The sequence below is a fragment of the Maylandia zebra genome, linkage group LG1 (assembly GCF_041146795.1).
Source record: "Maylandia zebra isolate NMK-2024a linkage group LG1, Mzebra_GT3a, whole genome shotgun sequence".
Lineage (NCBI taxonomy): Eukaryota > Metazoa > Chordata > Actinopteri > Cichliformes > Cichlidae > Maylandia > Maylandia zebra.
Window position 1 is genome coordinate 27,242,432 of NC_135167.1, and position 27,214 is coordinate 27,269,645.

Sequence of the window (27,214 nt, forward strand, 5' to 3'; positions counted from 1 at the left end):
AAATAACAGAAATGCTATTGATTAAACAGGTAGATTTCTAGGTGTTTACCACTTGTTTAACCTACATCTGCAGTTTAATCAGAATTAACTGACAGTAACCAAACAGTCCACTGATTGCCATAAGATTTTTGACCAGAAACAGTTGGTAGCTAATTACTTCCATCCACACCAAACCTTTAAGATCCATCTATGGCGTATGTTGATGTCATATTCCTTTGCAGCCATGCTTCATTACAGATGAGAGTTGCTCAACAGCATTCCTGACATTTCACAGGCTGTGAGTGGTCACTGAACCCTCCCATCACAAGCATGCAGTGAAGGAGCTCACATAAACTCACAGAATAATAGCTCAAAAAGTGAATTATTTCCTTCCTATTAATATCTTAAGTAATTACAAATTGTATCCAAATCTTTCACTTGGGTAAAAGTGCAACAGTAATGTAAATGTGCTACACGGCCACTTTTAAGTAAGTCTTTTTCTTTTTAAGTCTTTATCAGAAAGAATTAGACATGAAGGGGAACATTTCATTCTTTGGCCCAGAGTAGTTCTACTGTTCAGTTCTTATTTATTTATTTGTACTGAACCTTTATGCAGCAATCACAGTGTTATGGGAACATTATGGTTCAGTGGTGGCAGTCTGTGGGCAGAAAGTCAAACTGCATCAAAAATATGTGGTACAACCAGTCAGTGGGCTAATCTTGCTTGTGCTGTTGTTGGTCCATCAGCCACCCATGGTGAAGAATGAAGTTATACAACAAGTGAAAAGTGTCTACAGCAGCCGCTGCTTGTACCCTTCATGTTCTATTTTTTTGGTCTTTGATGGTCTTTTTGTGCTTCATCTAGATTGAGCGATGTGCAGCTGGGATTTTGGAGGACTCAACGGGAACATATCTGCAGTGGTTGAAAGCCCCTCTCTGTAGGCAAATACTAATGAAAACGGACACAAGTGTAATAGTGCAAACTAAGCATAATTCTACCTGTCTTGGATCTCCAAGGCTGCCCCTCCTTAAAAGCCACCTTTGTTTTGACTGGCTGCTCCTCACCTGCTAAACCTTCCCTTTGGAGGTGTGGCCAGATAACAGAAATCGCAACACACTGACGTCGGCTTGGCACGCAAACAAAAATAAACCCAAAAAAAGAAAGAAAAAGCTTCCAATTAAAGTATTTCTTATGCAGGATTATAGATTTGATGATGTGTTGATTAGTATGGAAACAAATAAATGGCTATTATTGGTTTGTTTACACAGACATGTTTTTAGATGGACAACATTTTATAATCTCAACGTTCTGGTTAAGGTTTAAAATATTTATCCACAAAAGGAAGTAGAAACTACAATTACACAGTAAAGGCAGTAAGGTCTGCATACCGACGCAACAGAAATACTAAGCAGCATGATAGAGAAACACCCTCATTCCACTGATGTCTCTGCAGTTTAAAACAAATAATCTGAACTTTCAATAAACCCTGGAGTTTTATTTCTGCGGACTTTATTTTGCTGCGTAGTCAAACACTGCTGGCCTTAATGTTTGCCACCCTGCAACTAGGCACTTTAGCAACCTATTGTCTGCAATTATAACAAATGTGGTATGTCGGCGACAAACAGGGACAATATCTGCGGCTTAGCTGGAAGACCCGATATGTGAGCGTCGAGCCAGCTGTGTAGTCAAGACTACAAGTCTGTGATTAAAACAATGAACAAAGATATGAGTCATACGCAATCACACATTGTCTCCTTAACAGAAAAATAAAGAGTCATCTCTCTCGCTCCTGCTAACTCCCGCACACAGAGTTGTCTGTACCAAACACAAGAGAAAACAAAGGGAGAATTTTTCCACCAACCATTAAAAAAATAATTACACAGATGTCACCAACATGGGAGCCATGAATTACTGGACAGTGTAATATTAGAACAAAATATTTGATATGACCGTTCCATAAAGCACGCTTAGTGTGTGGCTGCTGATAACACTGAGTTGGTTTAAGTGCTCACTCAACATTGATAAGCAATGGCTGAATTATGGTGAAATACAAACTTCATCTTATGTACGCACTTGAGTGCTTACACACACAAGATCATTTACAAATTTTAAACACAAACACACCACGTGCACAAAGAGTTCCATACAAAAGTGTAGTACAAAAATCGTTCAAAGGCAAATTGCAGTTCAATACCTTTAAATGTTTACAGACAATACAAAATGTAACTTTTAGTTATAAATTGTAACATGTTTTTATTAGAGGAGGGAAAGCTCCACAAAGTAATGTTACTGTCGCATAATAATCTTGACCTATGATTAAATCTCTAAAACTAATATGGAGGGAATTTCCAATGGGATTCATATAGTGGAAAAAAAAGTTGTTGTTGTCGTTTTTCTTTGCGAGGGGAGGGGGTCATTAACGATTCCCTAATTTTTCACTAATTTCATACAGTTTCAGTTTGTCATGTACTGTTGTATATTAAAATATTTTGATGGGAATCATGTTTTAGCATGTATCATGTAAATATATACCCGTCATTAGTGATAATGTTACAAAACTGCACTGGGGTTAACTGCATCACCGCTGCTAATGCTACAGCAAATGTGGGTCATATTTGGGTCAGAGGTCAGTATAGGTTAGTCCACACCTTCATCACTTTAGTGCTGCGTCAGTGCAGCTTTATCAGTTATGACTGATTTTCAAAACCATTTCTTATTTCTCACCGTCAAAATATACTTTTGCTGTTTGGGAACAGATTATTAGGCCTCTTCTGGTGCTTCTACTTCTTTTCAGGGTGTTTCGTTCACACAGTGATGAAAAATCATTGTCTTTTTAATACAGTTTTTTTATCCAGACTTAACAGGTATTTTAAAATGTTTAAAATGCATAGATTTCTGTCATATTAGGTCATTTACAGATTATATGCAGACAGCTTAATGCTCACATTTGTAACCATCTACAAGAGGCCCATTCTGAGGTATCCTGTTGCTATAAACTTTTAATAATAGACATACGAAACTAAATCAATTCAGACGTTTCTAGCTGATACATGTTGCTACGTGGAATTAAACCTTATATTACAAACCTCATTTGTATAAGTGACTATATCAGTCGAAGTTACCACAAGTTACCATTCATTTGGAATTTATGTCAGATATTCTTCTCGTGTAGCTCTGCTTTGTTCCTCTCTAACTTCTGAGAACCTCCACTATGTCCACCATCTAATCACTAACTGTGCCTCTAAGTGATTTGGTGCTGAACAGTGTGTTTATCTCAGCTCTGATGAGAGGGAAGCTAAAGCGTTTAAAGAATTTGTTAGTCAGTATCACTTCTGCATTCGATCTACTACGGGGCAACTTGTTGACAGTCTTTAATTGTTTGTGTTGTTTCAGATTGCTGCTGCACATTGTCAGCACTGTCTTATTTCTCCTATTTTCATCCTTATTTTAAGTAGAAAAAGCTTTACCTCCTTTGGTCATTTTAGTTGTATTCAGATGATGGATCCACAATAGCTGTTGAGCTCTGACACATAAACACTGTCGTTTCATTAATGTCCACTGTCCCATAAAATAAATAAGCGTAAACATTTGGTAATACTGATTACTGCTGCAGAAGCTTTCTGACTAAGGTGCCTTAGTCCCTGAATATACTACAGAATGACACAGTGGTCCTTTACAACAACCGTGCTGTCATACCGTTGTCATGCTACAGCAGTTCTTTTTCATTCACGTAACTCATCAGATGGAAATGAATGCATGCATTGTGCTGAAAGTGTAACGTAAATCTCTCTGCTTCAGAGCCTTTTCTGACAGGAACAAGGGGAGACCAACAGCACACTGCTCGCAGGAACGGTCCAGGTCATACTCCCTGCACGCATTAGCTCAGTCTTAGTCCACATAACACACAGCCAGTGACTTCACCATGACATCACAAGCAGCTGAGTAACAATCTCGGGTGCCTCTGCTGTCCTTGTCTTCACTCATCAGTACTGATTCAGCTCTCCCACAGTCTGCTGTCCTTGACGTTATCTTTATGAATCCAAGTTTGTCATCTTTTATCAGCTGACAAGCAGTTCCTGTAGTGCATCAAGGCTGCACAACGCTTTCAGTCTGTACTGAAGACTGAAGTCCATCAGACGATAAGGGAGTCTCGGCTGAGGAGAGTGCTCTGATGAGGACAAAAAAAAAAGTGTAAATGATCAAAGCAACAACATAGCATATCTTATTGAACAGTGTGAGGCAGTAAAGAGAGAGTGGACATTAGCCAAACGTGGTTATTATGGTGAAGTGGAACCTGGGACAAAGTGCCTTCAACTCTTTTGTGAGATCACTTGAAGATTCGTTTCAAGACCTTACTTGAGGTCAAAACACTGACTCTTCTTAATCGATGTGTTTTGTAGAAGACGTCTTTGACACAATATAACATTTTGACCCAGGTTTGTGAGTAAGGAGACAACCAGTTATTATTGTTATAGTGGAGTTGGAGATAGAACAGAATCTTCTACCTAGTTTTCATTCTGGTAGCATCTGAACCTGACCTGCCAAAGGTACAACAACAACACTTACTACAGGCCTACAAACCTTTTTTCAACTCTTTCCCAGCCAGTTCCCTGAAGAAGACATTTTAATATGAGGTATTTTCAATTATAAAATACATTAGCTTTTGTGTATAATTCAACTAGAGCTTTCTTCAAGTTCAGGTCGCACAGAAACTTTGAGGCCTAAAAAGTTGCAAGTCCACATTAGCAATTTCTGCATATTTTAGATACTGTTGGCTTTATTTGAGGTGCAGAAATCGACCAGCCAGGGACCGGAGTCAGACAGTGTGCCTCATTTCAAGACTTTCTGCAAATGCAACAGGCGCACAGCAGGGTGAACAAATAGTTGGTAGCATACTCCCAGCCATATGCTATGAGCAGCCAAACTTTGCTAGCATGGGGTTGTGGCTATTAGCGAGTTCTTCATTGTGAGCGAAGACACAAAGTTTCCCAAAGTAAACCGTGGGGACAACCACCACGAAAACGTTTGTAACAACAAACCGAATGAGACACCCTCACTTTTACCAAGCTGAAAATGTTAAAGATGCTAACCAAAGATAAGCAGCTAAAGCTATAGCTATAGAATGAAGCTCTGCTTAGCTCTGCCCACTTTTTCTAGAAACTGAAAAGAACTTTAACCTAATCCGTAAAACCAGAATGATCAATTATTTCTTTATTTATAGAATGAAGTGGCTGCTGTGTTCGACTGCCCTTGTTAACGTGACACTTTGTCCTCAAACTATTGTACAGGATCTCTAAGCTCATGAGTTCCTCAACAGTTTTGTGGGCTCCTAGCCAAGTGCACGTTATTGGAAACACCCTCAAACAATGGGGAAATACAGCACTGGGTGTTTAGTGATTTGAAGCTAGCCTAGTGTTATCATTTTTCTAGTCTGTATTCATTAATTACACACCAGTACCAAGAAAATATATTGAATATATACTCTATACTTTAAATCCTTAAATTTGCATACAATCCCAGTAATTCACGATGTTACTCACCACTTTCCTGGACTTGTTTCTGGGATCTTCTCTGTGACTCGCTAAGGAATGAACGGGCGGCTGAGGGGAGTGAGTGTTTCCTGGTGACGACCTGTCAGTTCTTACTCGCTCTGTCTCCGTGTGAGGAGGCAGCAAATCTGCGTCGGGCCTGTTACTAGGTGAGCGACTGCAGTGCCGACTGGATTCCCCGCTGCTCTTTTTCAGGCTGCTCTTCGAGGGTGTGTCTGAATCTTCATCACCCCGGGCCCCAGTCCTCCCCTGGGTAACCCCTCGTAACTTAGCTTTACGCTCCAGCAGGCTGTTGAGGAAGGTAGCATCATAGTCCTTCTCTTGAGAAGAAGTTGAAGGTGGACCTGCTGTGGGAGGAGGTGGGACAGTGCGCTCCCTATCTGACGTGTCCCTCCTCTTTTTGGGTGAAGGTAGTGGGCTGATGTCATGTCTGTTTTTCTTGATCCGCCTGGGTTGCTCTTCGCGGTCGCTGATGTCCTCAACCTCATTTTCATTACTGTGATAATGCTGAGGTGGGGCAACTCGGTGAGAAGGGTATCGGCTGTACTCCAGATGCTCCATCTCATACTCTCGCTGTTCTTCGTCCCTCCTCTCTGCCCCTCTGCCTCCTCTCTGCTTGTAACAAGCAGCAAACTCCTCCAGCTCGTCCAGTGAGCCGGTTCGCCCTGCAGTTCGGTATGTTTTTCTTTGAAGATGTTCAGAGCGAGGGTTCCACCTGTAAAATACGACATGAGTTAAGTGTACGCCTGTATCTCTGCATAAGGCATTCTGTGTATTCAGACAGTCCTCCACCTGTTGTGGTTTTCCTCATTGTTGTGGTTTTGTTGCCGCTGATTCCGTCCGGGCCTGCGCGACTGAGACGAAGATGGAGGGTCATCGCTGTATCGGCGCGGAGGAAGAGGCTCGTCCCGTACGTGGCGAGGCTCTGGGTCAGGGTCATCATGATAATGGTGGGGAGATGGGGGATTATCGCGGTAACTCTGTGGCTCCGGACTGCGGTTTTCACGGTAGCGCTGAGGTTCAGGCTGAGTGTCGTGATCGGGGATGGCTGGCAGAGCGTTCTTCTGGATGTTGCGATATGTTTGGCGGAAGCCACTTTCTCCCTCATGGAGGGAGCTCAGTTCAGACAGGGCACAGGCTAGATAGAACAAAATTAATGAATTAATCAAATAAGTAACACCTGCCAAAAAATGAATTAAAAGCGCCCTTCTCCCAGAACAAGACCCTGCAGATGAAGAACATCAAGGTTTTAAAGAAGCTGCCTTAAGTGTGAAGTGAGAGTCATTAAAAAAAATACACTTTCAGGGAAGTAGGCATGCAAAACGGCAACTAGATAACATCCAGACTAGAGGAAATTCAGAAGGCAGATTTGCTGAGTGCAGGGAGTCATGCCAAGAGAAGACAAAAACAAATAAAAGACACTACCAAAGCTGCAGACAGCATCAGAACACTTTAGTAGTACAGTAAAGCCACAGAGCAGGTTTATGAGGCTTACACTGGTGGCTGGTGGACCTGGCAGGGTTGAAGTGAGCCAGCTGCTTCTCTACATACTGCAGCACCCTGAGAGAATCCTGATCCTGAGGTGAAGGCACGCGGTAGGGAACCCCTACAGCGTGCACGGGCACTGCAGATACACACTCGAGTCATCAGAAAGGGAACTTGGATGTGTGTTTTATTAGTTTGAGGACCATACTGGTGTTTTTCTACTTTACCATAAACTGAACAAATAACAAATAGTTTATCACAGGGACATTCGGGCTGACTACATTTCTTTTAACCTTTTTTTTCTAGCTCAAATGACAAAAAATATAGTTAACACATGGCAATCAGGTAATCACGAGTAAGTCCCCACCTGCTGTGAGTAGGGTCCCATCTGAGCCGGGGACTGAAGATATCTTGTCCACCAGAGAGGGAGGAGCAATTGGGACCATGGTCGGGACACCAGAGACGAAATACGGTGGGTAGGGAGGTGTCTGAGGTGAGGAGGTGGTTGTCTTTATACCTTTTCCTGCCTCATACACTTAAAGAAAAAAAGAAGAAGAAGGGAAAAAAAAGCAAAATATAATCTTGTTCAGACATGCGTCAGTTCTCCGAGCACAAACCTGTGCATTTCTGAGTGTGTGTTCATACTCACAGTGTCTGGGGCAGCAGCACGTGTCGGGGCAGCACCAGCAGCTGACGTAGCAGCAGCAGGAGTGAGGGCAACACTGACACCAACAAACTCCAATCAAGAGCAGGAATAACACACTGCCAAGTGCCACTGCCACCACAAACACCCACTCTGCAAGCACACACAGCACAAAATCCTGCACATAAATAAATACGTATGTCCTACTCAGCACACTGATACAGGATCAGGTTCATTTGATCATTCTGGAGCCATACTGTATTCTGAGAATGCCACGTGAAAAATAATGAGTAAAAACAAAACACAAAAAACCTTTAAAAATGAAAAAGTAGTGTAAAACAGTTCAAGCAGCCTGCTCATAAACACAATGGCCGTAAAATGTAACGCTGAGAGAAACTGAAGGCTAAAAATGTTATTATCAGCAGCAACCTTTATTCTTCATCCGTGTTTATATAATCTCTAAAGCAGGGGTGTCAAAAAAGGTAGGGACTAAAATTGGCTCAGCACAGGCTCCAATCCAGCCCCAGTGCATGGCTTTGGTAAATGTGAAAGAGAGCATACATATTGGACTTTCAACTGTTTTCTTAGCTCAGCTTTGGCTACATTCATACTTCACCAAAGTAACTAAGTAACAGAAAAACAATTAAATGACAGAAAGGGTTTTGTTTTTTTAGTATCTACTTACTTTGTATCTAGAAATGGCAGGGGAGGTTTGTTCGGTAAGACAAAAACATTTGTTGTGAATTAACAGAACTCTGTTTTATAATTACAGGACAGTCTGACCAGTGAGCTACCAGAAGATTCAGAACTTTTATTTTATTTAACACTTTTATTCATCACAACTGCAGGCCAAGGAGTCATGCTAACAGATTTATTTTAATCACTAAAGCAGCATTTCTCTATAAGGTAAAACACTGACATCTATGACTTTGTGTGTAGCCTGATTTAATTCTACCATTTTTTAATGTGATGTATTTCCTGTCAAAGCAGGAAAAAGGAAAAGTGAACTGGAGCGCACTGGGACATCACAAAGGAACAAAAGGCTGGAAAGCTGCAAGTTTATGTCCCCTCGTAGATTTCGTAGATTTTCTTGCACTTATTAACCTTGTCGGGTTGTTTTTGGATAGGAAAATGGGAACAAATGACATCTTAGTTGGAATATGAGTTACAGGAAAAAGGAATGATTGTACAAACTGTTATTAAATACCACAGCTTTGGAGAGAAGGATAAAGTGAGTACAAGAGATAACCTACATGTATCTGTCTGGGGGGAAGGCAAAGGAAAGGGAAGGCGAGCGCAGATAAGGAAGTCTTTAACAATATAAAACTAAAGATGTTTTCTCTCATACAAACAAACTAAAGGACACCAGAAGAAAACACACACTCATGTGCAGGAAACCTGTTTTTGCTACAGGAAGGAAAAGGACAGTTTACTGAACGCTTGGCTGCTACCACCAAATTGCTTGTTATGTGATATCGTTTGGAACCGTAATGACTCCTTAACACACGCACAGATACACACACGCACACTGTGGGAGTCATCGTGGACAGCAAGTCATGCTGGGAGTTGCTTCCATACAATCTGCACATTTATACATTTATACAAAAGAATCCGATGCATCATAAAGCCCTCCTCTCCTTTAGATTACTGTGTTTTTGACTGGATATTATCCGAATGGTGTGGGAATACTTGCTGACCACAACCACAAATAACTTTAATGACCATAATAGCTGTTTTCCAGAGCAGCTCATCTTAGTGGGAGCAACGACCAGCTCATTACTTGATGGGTGTGGATGAGTCTCTGAGTTAAAAGAAGGTGAATCACCAGCACTTGCTGCATTATTAGATGTTGTGGGTGAAGAACAGGTTAGACCATTGACTGTAGAAAACAGTCACTGGGTTAGACAGTGTTACAGGCAATATTAGCACAGGAACCACTGAACATGGTGTAAAAAGTGATCTTTTTTTATTCTTAAACTCATCTACATAGTTCCTATATTCATAGTCTGAGCAGTCAGCAGTGTTAGTATGAATGAAAGAAAGCAGGTGCAGGGGGGGAATGCACTAAGCCCCTACCTGGCATTATCTTCAAATCAAAGTCTGGCAGGAGGTCTTCAGGAACACCTGAGAAACCTGGAGAGAGAGCACAGTGGACGAGAGGAGATTGGGAAAGAGAGAGGAGAAGCAATGGAGTTGATATAAACTGAAATGACTGATTCAAAGAAAGTTATTGCAGTAGCGGCATGCATGCATTAAAAGTGATTTAAGAGAAAGACAGAGCAAAATACGAAGAAGGAATGAAAATAGACAGATAAACAGCATGCATGAGAGGACATTGTGGTTTTTCACTGGAACAGGGGTGTCAAACATAAGGCCTAGGGGTCTGAATTGGTCTGGCAGAGACAACAATCCAGTCCACAAGACAACTTTCGAAAATAGGAAGGAAGATCCAAATCTTTTACTTTAAACTGTATTTTTAATGTTTTACAGCCTCTATTAGTGATATAAACTTTCCCCACGGCTTTTCATATCACACCAAAGTAGCAAAGATAAACAATTAAATGACAGAAAAGAGCTACCAGAGCTTTAACTTTGTTACACATCACCAGCATTTATTGTTACGGTGAAAAGCTGAGATTTACTATTAAAATGACATGTCTTTTTCTTAGATCTCAGGGATTAAATATGTAGTTAAACATCTTTACACTGACAGAAATGGAAGTTTTACTGATCTGACACACTTAAGATCAAAGTGGGCTGTATGTGGCCCTCGGCGTACAGTTTATGGTCCCTGCTCTAGAAACATTTCAAATCAACTGATTAGAAGATTGATTGTCTGACTGCTGAAAAAAAACGAAAACAGACTGGAGTTTGAACGAGTCTCATCACTATAGCTGCCAAGTCAATGAGACTTTGTTTTTATAGAAGCCGACAAAAGTTACTAGAGAAAGGTCAAGTGTATCACGTAGCTTTTAGCTTCAAGAACTATAAATATCTTCATTCATAGTGCTGAAAGATGCACCTGAAATATTGAAGTATTTCCTGAAATGCCAAACTACTCCAACTATTCAGGTCAACCAAATGGTGAAGATTGGCTGTTGAGGTCGCTGCTACAGCAAAAAACACTAAAAATGTCATCTAAAATCTGAACTCCAGATGGCTCTTCTTTTACTGATTCCTATTTATACAGTTACTTTTCTTATGCTGTGTTTGTAACATTTTGGAAACAATTTACCTATTAAGCAAACGTTTTCTTCCAAGAACTTAATAATTACATTAATCCCAGGCCAGCTTTATTAGCACTGTTTATTGGGGTGAAATAAAGACATACGTTAGATGCCTAACTGCACAATTTTACTCTTTATTTAATTTAATGTTTTCCACTAAAATGGCAGTGTGCTTGGTGATGCATGTTAAGGCTGATGTGTTGTCGATAATATTACATATAGAGTTTGTGCCTTTTGTCTTCCTCCCCTCACCCCCAACCAGTCACAGCAGATGGCTGCCTACCCTGAGCCTGGTCCCACTGGCGTTTTCTTCCTGTTAAAAGGGGTTTTTTTCTTCCCACTGTCGCCAAGTACTTGCTCATAAGGGGTCATTTGAGGTGGGTTTCTCTTCAATTTATTGTAGGGATCTTACAATGTAAAGCACCTTGACATGTCTATTGCTGTGATTTGGTGCTATACAAATAAAATTGAATTGCACTGAATCGATTTTAGATCATTTTAATCTGTCTAACCCTAAGTTTAGGGTTAGACAGATTAAAGTAAATGGTAAATGGCCTGCATTTGTATAGCGCTTTAGTCAGTCCCTAAGGACCCCAAAGCGCTTTACACTACATTCAGTCACTCAAAGTCATATCAAGATAAAAAATAAATACTAGTTTACTAGTTGTTTTTTAAATTTCTCAAATGTTCCTTAACACATTTTTAAAGAAGAAGTCAAACAAATGTCTGAATACAACATGTTACATGAGAGGAACTGTGTCACGAGCTGGTGCAGAAATGTGTGTGAATGTGTTTGGTTTGGGTGCGCAAGTGAAAAAGCCAGCATATGAGTGTGTGATACAAACAAGCACTGGTATTTTGCTGCTGAGTGTGTCATTCTGGCAAAGAGAGGAAAGGAGTGGTAAGTATAAAAAGACAGTTTGGAAAGGGTGCAAGCTGGACTACTTTGGCCTGATTCTAGCTGACAGTGCACATACCTTATTTAATATCTTTCTAGTAGGCTATACATGTTCTTTGCTGGATTTGAAAACAGAAAAAACCTATTAAGGTTATTGCATTTAAAAACGATGTCGACATTTATATCGCTTTACTTCAGACCGCTGCAATTTTTGTTTTTATCTGCTGCTGTCTTCTGTGATTCTCATGCTGTTGAAGCATAGCACTTGTCCAGCTTCTACTAAATCCTGAATTTGCCCGAAGACTGGTGATAAACCAAGGTTTTCTTTCAGATATGCAGGGATTGCATACTTGACCCTACATGCGATCCTGATAGGTGCCGTTTAACAAAGCCATATATACATCTCCTTCAGAGATTAAATGTATGGGGAAAATGAGACTATATGTTGGGGCTGTTTTCACACACTAAAACCAGACAATATTGAGCCCTTCCTTCCTGTAGGCTTATAGTCAGGGTTAAATCAAACTTGTCTGAACAGTTTCAAGAGATCAGTCTATCACACTAACCATGTATCTAGAATTTTCCATTAATATGTATAAACTAGATACAATAAAATAATTCAAATCTTTGCATTTTAGGCCATTAAATATGTATCAATAAGTATTAGGACCAGATTAAGAAAAATAAATATATTACTCATCATCTTTTCAATGTCCTCATACTGATCATCACACTGTGTTTATGAGGTAAAAGAGAAATTCTTTCCTTCCTTTTACTGAAACCAATTCTGAAGTACGATTTCACTAACTCAGCGGGTATAGCAACCGCAGCAGTTTGTCTTGAAACAACAACTGTAATCTTCACATCTCGACTTTTTTCTCAAAATAGATTTTCCTTTTTTTTTTTATAATGTGACCTAATACTCCATCGTAAATGTGCACTGTGAATTTCTTAGATGTTATTTTTGTAAATATCCAAATAGACTGTATATCTACCTTTCCTAACCCTCTCAGTTGCCTTTTATAGTCTATGGACTGATTTCTTTTTTAAGGATGGAGGCCGGACTTTGTGTAAAAATCCAACCATGTGACACTTATACTTTATACCCAGTGTCTCACCTCGTTCCTTCTCTGCTGCTCTTAAGCTGACAGCAGTTCTAAAATAGAGTTCACTAATCAGTGAAGTGGTTGATTCCCAGTACAACACAAATTCTTTAGAAAAAAATGACAAAAGTAGTACTGGCATGGCTTTAGATAGTGGATTGCCAGCAACAACGTTAGTGAGCAAGCCGGCTGCGGGTATCAGAGAATTTATCTGTGTTAGCGGGTAAGCCAACACTAGTCAGAAAAGCCTGTATTATCTAATGAAACCTGTCTGGTCAAAATTTATCTGAAGGGGGAAAACTACAAATATCAACACAATATGTTACTTCAGATGTTAGCTAATGTTAGCTAACACGTCCTTGCCCAATGATAACATCTGGAACTGAAAAATGAAACCAATATCAAAGTCCCAAAAGAGACCACATGAGAAACGTGGACTAGCAGAGCTTGACCAAAAGAGGCAAGTCTAGCTGACCCAGAAAAGCAGCAGAAAATTGTTGAATTATTTTCTCTCTGTGCATTTTGTTTTTTAATGAAAATTTTGTATCAGTATTCTGACTGTAAATTTAAAACCAGACTGTTCGGCTGCAGGATTGAGCTCTCAAAGGCCCACATTAGCATCACCCTCATCTATTGTCTATCACTGTGCTCTGCCGACCCTCCTCCAAATCATTAAATCTTCCCTGTCTTCTTTGCTGTGAACCCATTTGCTCAAAAGACAAAAGATCCCCCTCAGCCATTCACTGTGGCCTCAACTGTTGTTATGGAGACACAAGAAGCGCTTCACATGCCATATTAGCTACACTAAAACCAGAAAATATAGCATTTTAGCACCATGGTGGATTTAGGGTCTATCACATCAGGGTGAAAACTCACAGTTATGGAACCTGTAACACAACTATGGAGTGGAATTCACTCTATCAAGAGGAAACTGTAAAAGCTTACTGCTGATTACCTCTGTGTATGTGTGAGTGTGTGTGAGAGAGACTGTGTCCTTTTGTGCATACACATAAGTCTTTGAGTGGCAGCCTAACAAAAGTTCAGCCTGAGTGTTTTAAGACACCAAGAGCTACATAGCCTCTCAACAGTTTCTCTGGTAACATGTAAGTGAACAAAGACAAGTACACTGTTACTGTAACACAACACCTTACTGATACATTCAAAATACACACGTGTGCAGACACACAGTGACGCTGAAGGACTTAGTTTAAGTCTAACATTGTACAAATTTCTGTGAAATCAATGACTTTTAACACAGTGTTTCAGTTGATTTACAAGCTACATATATTTGCAGGTTACATCAATAATTATGACACTTCTTAGTTTTGACTGCAAGTTCTTATCTTTCATTTAAAAATTCCATGTAAATTACAAGCAACTCACCAAGAACCAAAAGCTCCACAGACGCTTCGTTCTGTCCCTCCAGATCATCAGATATGACCACTTTGCAGATGTATACTCCACTGTCTCCCCACTGGACCTCTCCTATCCTCAGGTCAGCCTCTGAATTGGGGGAGTTGAAAGAAAAACGAGTGTCTTACAATTTTTGGCACTCTGGAATCAAAAATAATAATAATAATAATGATAATTAAAAAAGCATGACTTTCAAAAGCACGTGAATGATGCATGGTTGGAATTATTACCCTGAATAAATCTTCCCTGTTTGTTTGCATTTCTACAAAGTTCAAAGACTCAGATACAAAGTACTACACACATTACACCGATAAAACATCTCATTGAATACCACAAGCATTAATTAGGCTAACTGCCATTGTGGAAAAGCTTTCAATAAGATCTCAGAGCCTGGCAGCAGGTTTGTTTCCATTCAGCCACTTAATGGTCTCTTAGTGAAGTGGCCACTGATGTTGGGCAATAAGGCCGGTCTCACAGTCTGCGTAGCAAAGTAGTTCAGGGATATGTGTAGGCTAGTTAGGTTTTTCAGTATATTGTCTGTGAGCTCAGGATAATGTATGAAGTTATTTGTTTTTATGTTTCCATGACTGTGAAAGGATTCAGAAAAATGTCATTTAGCATATTTGAAAATCCCTGACACATTAAAAGAGCAAAATACAGTTAGGATTTAAAGGTCCAAGCTAATCGTCTACACTCACTAGCCACGTTATTTTGTAGAACTGTTAAACTTCTTGTTACAAAACTAAGAAATCAGCCAATAACACGGCAGCAGCTCAGTGCATTTAGGTATGAAGACAACTCAGTGGGAAAGAAAGGTGATTTAATGTCTCGATGCATGTTCAATCATCCAGGTAAGGAAATCCCAAAAAGTTGATTCTGTTCATTTGGACGTAGCGTATTCAGTTGAACGGTAAGATTGGAAAAAGATTGCTTATTGTCAATTTCTCTACCACATTCAGATGGTAGCAATCACAATTTGGCATAAACAACACTGCTGCATGGCTGCATCCTGCATTGCATCAACAGTAGAATAGAATAGAATAGAATTCAACTTTATTGTCATTGTACATGTCACAGGTGCAAGGCAACGAAATGCAGTTTGCATCCATCCAGAAGCTTTAGCCATACTATAGATATATCACAAATATATATTAGCAATAATATAGGTATACAGATATCTATAATACTGTATATATAGATATATTACAGTACAGGTTGGTGGTAATGGTATAATGATATGGGGATGTTTTCTTGGCACACTTTGGGCCCCTCAGTACCACCCAAGCATTATTTAAACCCCACAGCCAACATGAGTATTGCTGCTGACCATTTATGACTACAATGTACCCATCTTCTGATGGCTGTTTCCCACAGGATGATGTACCTGTACCAGGATGTCAACAAGCTCAAATATATAATAAGTGGCTTCTTAAACATGACAATGGCCTCCACAGTCATCAGATCTCAATTCAGTGGAATGGGAGATGTTTCTAGAAACCTGCTGAATCTATGCCACAAAGAATTAAGGCAAAGTGGGTCCAACCCAGCACAGCAAGGTGTACCTAATAAAAAAAACAGTGATTGTATGTTACATATAGAAATCTAGTGATAAAAGGAACATGTCATTGTCCATTGTCACAGTTGAGGAAAATCACGGAGCTTAGCTAGAACACCAAATAAGAGGGTGGGTTTGGTGTAAGATGTAATATGATGGTGATATGATGTAAAGAGGGAGAGCCATGTGCATAAACATGACTAGCTTGCAGACTTTGCTCCATTTGGCTCAGGAGTCAAAATAAAAGACAATGTTGGTCCAATGATTCTATTGTGAGGAGGTTGACATATAAATACAGACAGGAAATGGGTTGTATAATTCACTTCCTTTTCCTGCTAACTGAGGAAGGGGAGGAGAGACAAGCTGCCACCAGTCTGGAATACAATCTACTTTTACTACTTAATACTACTTTTTTTCATTTAAAACTACATCTCCTTTTCTTTTCTTTTAATTCTTGCTGTCTTCAGAGTATGTTATAATTTCCTTTAGACTGTGTGCGTACCATGTACGCCATTTAGTTAGCAGAACACCCCCTACCCAGTCCATGCTGGCACAGACTCCAACCTCCCTGGGACCCTGAATAGGATTACATGGGAATGGATGACTGGGCGTCTCCAAAGTAGGGTTGCAAAATTCCCGGAATTTTCAAAGATGGAATCTTTCCATGGGAATTAACGGGAATTAACGGGAATTTATGGGAATAAACGGGAATTAACGGGAATTTATGGGAATAAAGTGGGAATTTTCAAAATTGAAGGTTGGCTCTTCTTAGGGAACTTAAATATAGTTGAGGAAAGTATATTTTAGCATAATATTGACAAAAACAAACAAATGCAATTCAAATACACTTGAATATCCATGCCATTCCTTAATCACATGTACAGAGCACAAGCTTGCTGCATGGCTATTGAGACCACCTACTGGCACTGTGCATGCCTCCATCACATGTACACATGGACCACACTTTTGAGCCTGAAGGACAAAGAGTATTAAAGGCACACATTTGAGCCTGTGGACTTAACAAGTGAGGTAAGTTTTGATGATATTATGGGAAAATATATTCATTAAATGTTTAAATTGTGAATATCACATAAAATGTATTAATCTGGTAGATAGCAATCTGATAAGATGCTAAATAAAATGCTAGCATCTGATAAGATGCTAAATAAAATGCTAGCATCTGTTAGATGCTAAATAAAATGCTAGCATCTGTTAGATGCTAAATAAGCCATAGCTAGTATAACATAAAGAAGATGCTAGCTTCCTCATTTGGTTGTTTTGTTTTGAAGATCATTCCAGTTGTTTAGCTAGCCTTACTATTTATATCTGTTTATTATCATATTGCAATTGTATTATTACGATCTCTTGCATTGCATTAGCATTTTTACAAGCTCTTGTTTTATTTTACAGAAAAATGCCACGTGCGCTATCTGATGTGTGGAGACATTTTACACCAGCTAATGTACAAGGGAAATCTGTATATATGTGTAAGTATTGTGATAAGACGTACGTGAAGAATGCCACAAAAATGCAGCAGCACATTGCAAAGTGCAAAAAAATTCCTCAAGGCCCAACACATGCAGCAGCCAGGAATTCCACTCAAGGGGAAAATGAATCTGTTTCAGCTGTATCAGAGTCAGATACCCACTCATCAGCTCCTGGTCCCTCTGGCATCAGAGGATTCTTTGATTTTATGGATGACACTAGCCAGAAAAACGCAGATGAGTGTTTCGCTCGTGCAATCTATGCAACTGGCTCACCCCTGATGCTGACATCCAATGTGTACTGGAAGAGATTTTTGAATGTTCTCCGACCAGCATACATTCCCCCAACCAGACATGCATTGTCTACTCATCTACTGGATGAAGAGTTCAGTCGAGTTCAAGCAAAGGTGAAACAGACCATTGACCAAGCTGACTGTATTTCAGTCATCTCTGATGGATGGTCCAATATCAGGGGACAAGGAATTATTAACTACATAATCACCACTCCTCAGCCTGTGTTCTACAAGAGTGTAGACACAAAGGAAAACAGACACACAGGCCAATACATTGCAGATGAGCTAAAAGTGATCATCAATGACCTTGGACCAGATAAGGTTTTTGCACTGGTCACTGACAATGCAGCCAACATGAAGGTTGCCTGGGCACATGTGGAGGAGACCTACCCTCATATAACTACTATTGGCTGTGCAGCCCATACACTAAACCTTCTCCTAAAAGACATAATGGCACTAAAAACAATGGACACTCTGAATAAGAGAGTGAAGCAAGTTCTGAAATATGTTAAAGGCAAACAAGTAACTTCCGCTACATTTCTGTCAAAGCAAAAGGAAAAGAACAAGAGTACTACACTGAAGCTTCCCAGCATAACGCGATGGGGTGGTGTTGTTATCATGTTTGACAGCCTTCTGGAGGGAAAGGAGTCTCTGCAAGAGATGGCCATATCCCAGTCTGTAGGCATCGACAGTGACATCAAGAAGGTCATCTTGGATGATGTGTTCTGGGAAAGAGTATCTAGCAGTCAGAAAATCCTCAAACCTATTGCAGCAGCAATAGCGAAGATAGAGGGGGATGGTGCCATCTTGTCAGATGTCCAGTGCCTTTTTGCAGAACTCAAAGAAGAAATCCAGACAATTCTGCCCACTTCCCTACTACTGAAAGCAGAGGAAACGGCTGTGGTCAAGTCATTGGAACAGCGGAGGGAGTTCTGCATGAAGCCAGTGCATGCAGCAGCATACATGCTGGACCCCAAATATGACAAGGGCATACTTTCCGGGGAAGAGATCAACGGTGCCTATGCGGTCATTACAGCCATGTCTGACCACCTGGGTCTCGATAAAGGCAAAGTTCTAGGCAGTTTGGCAAGGGGATGGAATATGGCAGTCATGCCAGCACATATCTGCAGCCACCTGGTGGAAGGGACTATGTGAATCTGAGGCCCTTGCACCTGTAGCCTCCATCCTCCTCCAAATCCCACCATCATCAGCCGCCTCCGAGCGCAACTGGTCACTGTTTGGGAACACCCACACAAAGGTTCGCAACAGGCTCACAAATGTGAGAGTGGAAAAGCTGGTCGGCATTCGGGCAAACCTACGGCTCTTTGAGCCTGACACAGAGCCATCCTCAACAAAGCTGGAAAGTGACACTGAAGAGGAAGACTCAGAGTTGGATGCTGAGGAAGTGGACATGTTGTTGGATGATGATGAGGTCCAGGAAGAGTCTATTGACTGAGCAAAAATGAGAAAAGAGGATTGCTTGAAGGAAGATTTGAATGTTTAATGGGACGTTTTGGAGGATAAGTGGCATTTTTCATTTAACCTTTTGAATGGGACTTTGTGGAGATTTTTGGACAGGGGGCATTTTTGAATGAGCGGGGTTAGGGGATGGTAATATTGAACTCAACATTTCTGTTTTTATTCATCCATGAAACAAGTTATTGAAACGTGTTCTATTCTACTGTACTTACAAATAAATCTGTTTAATTAAATATCTGTTGAAAACATTTTGCATGGAGGTTTTCTTATGATTTCTGTTTATATTTATGCTTGGAAATAATATATTCCCAGTTAGTTCTCCTAAATTCCCATTAATTTCCATAATTCCCATTATTTCCATGGACAGTTTCCAATATGGAATATTTCCAAAATTCCCAAGCTTAACTTACCATGGAAATTTACCGGAAACTTTTCGGAAATTTACCGGAAATTTTCCGCCCCTTTGCAACCCTACTCCAAAGGCAACAAGGTTGAAATTTTTCACTTTTTTTGCCCATTTACAACACTGACCTGTTTCGTTATAGGAGGTGGAGTGGGGACAGAAAGAGGCAAGAAGAGAAGAAGAGAACTCAAAGAGCCTTACACTGAGAGAAGTGACTGTTGGTAGGGTGGGATGTCCAGTGATCAAGAGAGTGAAACTAAAAGCGGGACATTGAGGTACATCAGAGGGAGGAGTCAGAGGTCAGAGTGAATAAGTGAACAGCGTGAAAACCATTTCTTTTGTCTGTAGCCCTGGCTCGTGAAGAGAAGGCCAGTTCTTCAAGAAGCTTCATAAATCTGAGGCTGGCACACAAGACTACCTCTCTGTATTCAACAAGAACACACACATACAGGCACACACAACTACACACAATCCTGTATACACGGCGTTCAGATATTTATATATGTATTTTACATCTCTGCTGATCTCTGAAAAGATGGTTTTGAAAAAGTATTCACACTCAGAACAACTGAAAGTGTTAAAAAGTATGCCGATTTTAGCAACAGGTTAATAGACTCCACATGTTGCAGCATCTGACTTGTTCCTTTTGGATATTTAGGTATTAAGGAATCTGAGAGAAAGGTGAGCCTGTGCCCAAGCTGTGGGTTTTATGAACCTTGCCAGGCTTGGCAAAACAAGAAAGAAGAACATAAGACTGAATCAATGCACTGAGGGAAATCTGTGATGCTGAAAATATCGTTCTGACATTATTTTACCTTTGCAGCCCTTGCCAATTGCAAGCAAGCGTGCTGTAATTCCTTTTATAATGCTGGTGAGCTCAATTTCAGCCTGTTATGCCACAAAAAAGTGCTGCTGTATGACCTACAGTACAGTGGGGCAAAAAAGTATTTAGTCAGCCACCGATTGTGCAAGTTCCCCCACTTAAAATGATGACAGAGGTCAGTAATTTGCACCAGAGGTACACTTCAACTGTGAGAGACAGAATGTGAAAAAAAAAAATCCATGAATTCACATGGTAGGATTTGTAAAGAATTTATTCGTAAATTAGGGTGGAAAATAAGTATTTGGTCACCTCAAACAAGGAAAATCTCTGGCTCTCACAGACCTGTAACGTCTTCTGTAAGAAGGTTTTCTGTCCCCCACTCGTTACCTGTATGAATGGCACCTGTTTGAACTCATCATCTGTATAAAAGACACCTGTCCACAGCCTCAAACAGTCAGACTCCAAACTCCGCCATGGCCAAGACCAAAGAGCTTTCGAAGGACACCAGGAAAAGTATTGTAGACCTGCACCAGACTGGGAAGAGTGAATCTACAATAGGCAAGCAGCTTGGTGTGAAAAAAATCAACTGTGGGAGCAATCATCAGAAAATGGAAGACATACAAGACCACTGATAATCTCCCTCGATCTGGGGCTCCACGCAAGATCTCATCCCGTGGGGTCAAAATGATCATGAGAACGGTGAGCAAAGATCCCAGAACCACACGGGGGGACCTGGTGAATGACCTGCAGAGAGCTGGGACCAAAGTAACAAAGGTCACCATCAGTAACACACTTCAACGGCAGGGAATCAAATCCCGCAGTGCCAGACGTGTTCCGCTGCTGAAGCCAGTGCATGTCCAGGCCCGTCTGAAGTTTGCCAGAGAGCACATGGATGATACAGCAGAGGATTGGGAGAATGTCATGTGGTCAGATGAAACCAAAGTAGAACTTTTTGGTATAAACTCAACTCGTCGTGTTTGGAGGAAGAAGAATACTGAGTTGCATCCCAAGAACACCATACCTACTGTGAAGCATGGGGGTGGAAACATCATGCTATGGGGCTGTTTTTCTGCCAAGGGGACAGGACGACTGATCCGTGTTAAGGACAGAATGAATGGGGCCATGTATCGTGAGATTTTGAGCCAAAACCTCCTTCCATCAGTGAGAACTTTGAAGATGAAACGAGGCTGGGTCTTCCAACATGACAATGATCCAAAACACACCGCCCGGGCAACAAAGGAGTGGCTCCGTAAGAAGCATTTGAAAGTCCTGGAGTGGCCTAGCCAGTCTCCAGACCTCAACCCCATAGAAAATCTGTGGCGGGAGTTGAAAGTCCGTGCTCCTCGGCGACAGCCCCAAAACATCACTGCTCTCGAGAAGATCTGCATGGAGGAATGGGCCAAAATACCAGCTACTGTGTGTGCAAACCTGGTAAAGACCTATAGTAAACGTTTGACCTCTGTTATTGCCAACAAAGGTTATGTTACAAAGTATTGAGTTGTATTTTTGTTATTGACCAAATACTTATTTTCCACCCTGATTTACGAATAAATTCTTTACAAATCCTACCATGTGGATTCATGGATTTGTTTTTCACATTCTGTCTCTCACAGTTGAAGTGTTCCTCTGGTGCAAATTACTGACCTCTGTCATCATTTTAGGTGGGGGAACTTGCACAATCGGTGGCTGACTAAATACTTTTTTGCCCCACTGTATCTTAGAAAATAAAACACAACCATAGGTAGTGCCACAGACGCTTACTGTTAATGATGGAGATGTCTCTGTTCTTGTAGTACTCTGACAATGTGACTGAGGAACCAGAGATGGAAGCCACAGTTCGGACGGTCCGACTGTTGTCAGAGCAGTCGAGGTAGCTGGCTGTCATCCCCTTCTCGTACCCTCTGCTGATTCCTCCCGTTCCGCTTGTCAGCCCTCCTCCACCCAGACCTCCGCCCAAGTTGTCGGGAAAGTTAAATGAATCCCTGGTGCGGTCGCGACAGTACGACTTGTAGACCCACTGCACCACGGCGGTTTGGTAGGACACGGTGGTGTACTGGCACGGCAGAACCACTGACTGGAACAGCACAGCATACTTCTTCTCGTCTCTCACAAACACTTGGACGCCGGAGCTGGATGGAGGGAAGACACCTGTGGGAGAAGATGATGAAGGCTTAGTAAAGTGTGAGAGATGTTCTTCAAAACAATCCATTGACAGCTCTCTGCAGAGCAGCTCCCGGTTTGGATTCAGAAGGAAGACGCTCCCTCTGCTTTTAAGATTAGACTGAAACCTTTCCTTTGTGGTTAAGCTTACAGTTAGGCTGTAATGCGGGAATTCACGTGAGACCACTAAGCACTTCTTCTTCACTCACCTCGTTTCACTCCCCCAGTGTGCTACTACAATGTTGTTACATTTTGTCCAATTTACTCTGTCAGCCATGGCAAATGGAACCCTGAGCCTGGGTCTGCTAGAGGATTCTTCTGTTAAAAGATAGTTTTTCCTCCTCACTATTTTAGGAACACCACTGCAGACAGCAACACAATGATTCAGATACTGAATAGAGCCCTGAAGAGACACCTGCTCCTGTTTGCAGAGTTTAAAAATATCTGAAAAACATGCTACCAGAGGATGGTGAATGACGTCATCTAGATATACCAGCAGACTTAAAAGAATTCCCAAGAATTCTTTCCTCCTTTAGCTGTAATGAAATGAAGCAGCGTGTGTGTTGGTTTGAGTTGCTTCAGCTCAGTGAAATCTGACTCTGAGCTGGCCTGATGTTGCTGTGGGGCATCTGAAGCTGTGCTACTCAGGGTCACATGATGAAGGTGGGCCTGGGATCGACAGTCCACTAACAACATTACACAGGAGAGGTAGTCATGTGAAATAAAACACACACACACGCCCAAGAACATATGTGCGCATTTGTGTATATGTGTCAAGCCAAGCTGTGGGAGGACTGGAACAGCGAAGAAGGGCAGAGGTAGGAATGAAGAGGGAGGGGACTTGGCTTAATCAAGACCCGGCCCTTTTATTTTCATTCTGTTACTGAGAATGAAGCACGCCCACTCCTGAGGGAGAGAGCTGAGTGAATTTATCCAAAATGCAACAAGCTACAGCAAGGGCAAGCACGGTGTTGTGTTTACTAGCAGTGTAACAACTGCAACAGAAACACTACACAAATGTTCATATTATACCAGAGTTCCAACATACCCACATATATCTTTTGAAGCTCAATTAAAGCATACCACCCTTGTGAAAGCTGTTGTGTGTAAAGATCGCTCAGTTTGGAAGAGAATACAACAGAATAATCTATTAGTACTGCACAAAGTTTTAGGCAGGTGTGAAAAAATGCTGTAAACAAAGAATGCTTTCAGAAATATACATTTTTGTTCATTGGCCCCAAATGTATTCTGCAGCAGGACAACGACCTCAAACATTCAGCCAAAGTCATTAAGAACTATCTTCAGCGTCAAGAAGAACAAGAAGTGCTGGAAATGATGGTATGGCCCCTTCAGAGCCCTGATCTCAACACCATTGAGTGTGTCTGGGATTACATGAAGAGACAGAAGGATGTCTCTTCGTGTATCTGCATCCACAGAAGATCTGTGGTTAGTCCAAAATGTTTGGAGCAACCTACCAGCCAAGTTCCTTCAAAAACTGTGTGCAAGTGTACGTAGAACTGATGCTGTTTTATAGGCAAAGGGAGGTCACACCAAATATTGATTTGATTTATCTACTGTGGTTTTGGAGAACTTTGAGATTTCTAATGTTAAACAATGGCTTAGTACAATTTATTTACATTATTTTCATTACTTTACATTATTTAGTACAACAGGAACAATTAGTCAGCTGACTGATATGGACTTTTTTGGATTCAGAAGTTCAGCATGCTGCAAAATGCTTGGGGACCACTTGGTTAGCTGATCAACCAAAAATCAAATGACACATTATTTACATGTATTTACCATTAATTCAATTATGCGAAAGATATTCTGGTTTATCAGATTTAAAATGATTATTTTCTTTGTTTTAAATACCTGTACACTGAATATTTGAAGTTGTCCTCTAATTTATTTTTATTATTAGTATCATCAGCTCATATTTTCAGGTAAAAGTCTTAGGTTTTTAAATAAATGAAGCAATGAATTGACTCAAACTAAAGTCTGCTGAAACATAAATTCCTCAGGTGGGAACCTCACTCTGATTTCTAAGAACTGGAGCCCAAAAACAAACAAACCCACAAGTCAGCTCTTTCCGGGATCACAGACTGTGGGGTCATCCTGGCTTTATTAAGTTTTCAGAGCCTTTCTTGTTCCAGATGAGAAAATAAAAGTCAGAGGAGGGGCTCTGTGTTTTGGATATTAGTACTGAGGAGATGGGAGTGGCTAGCAAATGTTTTGTCCTGCTGTCGGTCAAACGTGTTGCCTTCATGTGAAAAGAATAGGATGAAAACATGTGGCACTTAAAAATCTGTAAATCTGCTTCTTAAATGATTTGCCATTACTCTTTCAGAGCTGTTCTCCAGTCATAGTCAATAATGTTGGTACCCCTAATTAATATAATTAATATATATGTCGGTTTGATTAAAGATAGCACTTTAAAAAAACAACTTTAAAGCACATAACATGTACTTATAGCTGGCAGCTCCAGTGTGTCTATATAGCACTATAAATTTCATAAACATGTTACATAAACTGTAACAAAGAATGTAGGTGTTTTATGGAATATTCCACACACTCCTGATTACAGTCACTTTGCATGGATCAGGACATAAATAAAAATGATGAACTGCAGTTTTCTAGTTTTACTTGTCATTTGTAAACATTTTTACTTGTTGTTTGTTTTTTTAAGTATTGTAGGGATTTCTCTGTCTCTAATTTAGACCCAGTAAACGTGTCTGATGTTAGACCTCCTAATCCACAGCCTCCTTTAAAGCTTCTGGTCGGATCATTCACACATGACTGAAGCCCACAAACAGTCGACTGCAGCTCAGCTAGCTCAGCGGACCTACAAGCATTAAAACCCAAGTTAAAGGTTAACTGATGTGACTATTAACGTGAGGGGAAATGTTTGCATCTAAATGCTTAATTCTCCCCCCACTACATAGAGTCATTATCCCACAAAGTAGGCAGGGCACCTTACTTATCCACAAAGACTACGTTACCGTTACTCCAATCTCAGTTAAACAGCCTGTTGCAGCGCTGTACACGCACGGGAATCACATTGGAATTTTTTAATGCTCCTCTTTCTTACCTGCCAGAAAAACAGTAACAATCCAGCACTCATGGGAGGACAACATATTCCAAATCTTGGAGTTGAATTTCGTAACTGTTTTCTGACCAGTGCCGTCTTCTCTTCGCCTCCTTCTTGCCCCTGATCCGTATCCAGGCTCCAGTTAACTGGCACTTAACGGGACGGCGTCTCCACAAAAGCGGAACCTCCGGCAAGTTTATCAAAATAAGACGACTTCCGGAAACTGCTTTCGAAAAATAAAAACCCAGTTAAGCCAACATTTTTCGGTAGTGTATTTATTTTAGTTTACTCAGGGTGTCATGGAGAGCATTCTATATGACTATATAAATACAAATTTACATTACATTAAATAAATGATAACTTTAGACAAGATTTTCAGTTCATTATACATTTATTCACCGACTGCAGACGAAGTTCCAAACTCCACTCAGTATTTAGGTTATGTAAAAATAATAATAAATATTCAAAATATTCAGTAGTAACCACCTTTTTCAAAATATATTATTCTGGTGTTGTATTGTAATCACTCAATATTTTTAATATCTAATATCCTGTAACAGTTTTATATTGTGACATTTTGAAGTAAAACGTGTTGAGATAAAAAAAAAAAAAAAAAAGCAGATCACCTCCATGGCTTCTCAGATGTTACTGAGGGAAGATTTTCACCACTGACCGATTGTAATTTTATTCTGAAGTTCAAATGTTGCCATATTCACTATCAGCTGTGCAGCTTTACACAGGCTCCCAGTTCCTTCCAGCGTCTGCAACAATGGATGGCGGCAGTGAAGTCTTAACCACGGTGAGTAAAATAAAATTAAAGTTGCTGTTGAAAATATGTCACCCTTTCCCACCCTTAGTTAAAAGCTCAGTAATCACTTTAATGATAACAACGGAAGTGCAGGTTATTTTGGTTATCAGCTGATGAACACAGCTTTTTGGGAGGTTCTACGTTGCCATCTAGTGTTTAGAAATCAAAGGTATTGTTTTATTCATTAATGTATTCATTCTACTACAGCGCTCCATGTGTGTTTCTCTCGGCCATGATTCCTTAATCAACCCCCTTTCACCCTTCAAACTCCCCAACTTTGTTATCGCTGATATATTTTAATTATTGTTAGCACTACATAGGGAGATAAACTACTTAGCTGGTTTATATTGTACTTTTAAATCCCTTAATTAATTAACAGATTAATTAAAATGAATTAAAAACAAGAAATTCATTAACGCCTCCCTTGGTACAGGTGTGTCCTGTCATGTTTTAAGTAGGCTATATTTCTCTTCTTAAAAACACAGCCTGGACCCAACTGTTCTGGCTAATTACAGGCCAGTTTCGAAACCCCCCTTTCTCTCAAAAGTTCTGGAGAAAGTGATCGATTTACAGTTGCAGGCACCTTGATCTTAATCAAGATTGATTAATCACCTTCTTGCATCTTCAAAAAATAAAAATAAAATAACTGAGCCTTACAATGGAGTATGGTTGCAACTTGTTTACTGAACCGTCTTGTCAGTACATGTTCAGAACATCAGTGTCCATTTTTACTGCCTCCTACACGCTCTTCTCCCACTTTCTTACAACATAAATGTAACACAGAACTTCTACTGCCTCTCCTGGCATTACCATTGTAACG

At 40.5% G+C, this 27,214-nt stretch overlaps 2 protein-coding genes across 4 annotated transcripts; one reads left to right on the forward strand and one right to left on the reverse strand.

The window, feature by feature from the left end:
• Positions 1–1,879: 1,879 nt before the first annotated feature.
• Positions 1,880–25,746, reverse strand: LOC101477427 (uncharacterized). 3 transcript variants are annotated; one of them, XM_012916956.3, is made up of 10 exons: positions 25,587–25,746; positions 22,097–22,483; positions 14,269–14,388; positions 9,734–9,790; positions 7,664–7,810; positions 7,382–7,549; positions 7,025–7,153; positions 6,322–6,667; positions 5,521–6,244; positions 1,880–4,148 (listed from the first exon to the last, which is right to left on the reverse strand). In XM_012916956.3, exons 1-10 carry the CDS (start codon positions 25,630–25,632, stop codon positions 4,113–4,115), a joined length of 2,160 nt encoding a protein of 719 aa, XP_012772410.2. In that variant the 5' UTR covers positions 25,633–25,746; the 3' UTR covers positions 1,880–4,112. The 3 variants fall into 3 exon arrangements, with proteins under 3 accessions (XP_012772410.2, XP_023010481.2, XP_023010482.2); XM_023154713.2 differs by lacking the exon at positions 9,734–9,790; XM_023154714.2 differs by lacking the exon at positions 7,025–7,153.
• Positions 16,479–19,086, forward strand: LOC143419809 (uncharacterized). The gene is made up of 3 exons (XM_076887370.1): positions 16,479–16,882; positions 17,264–18,711; positions 18,809–19,086. The coding sequence occupies exons 2-3, from the start codon at positions 17,268–17,270 to the stop codon at positions 19,084–19,086; spliced, it is 1,722 nt and encodes a 573-aa protein (XP_076743485.1). The 5' UTR covers positions 16,479–16,882; positions 17,264–17,267.
• Positions 25,747–27,214: the final 1,468 nt, after the last annotated feature.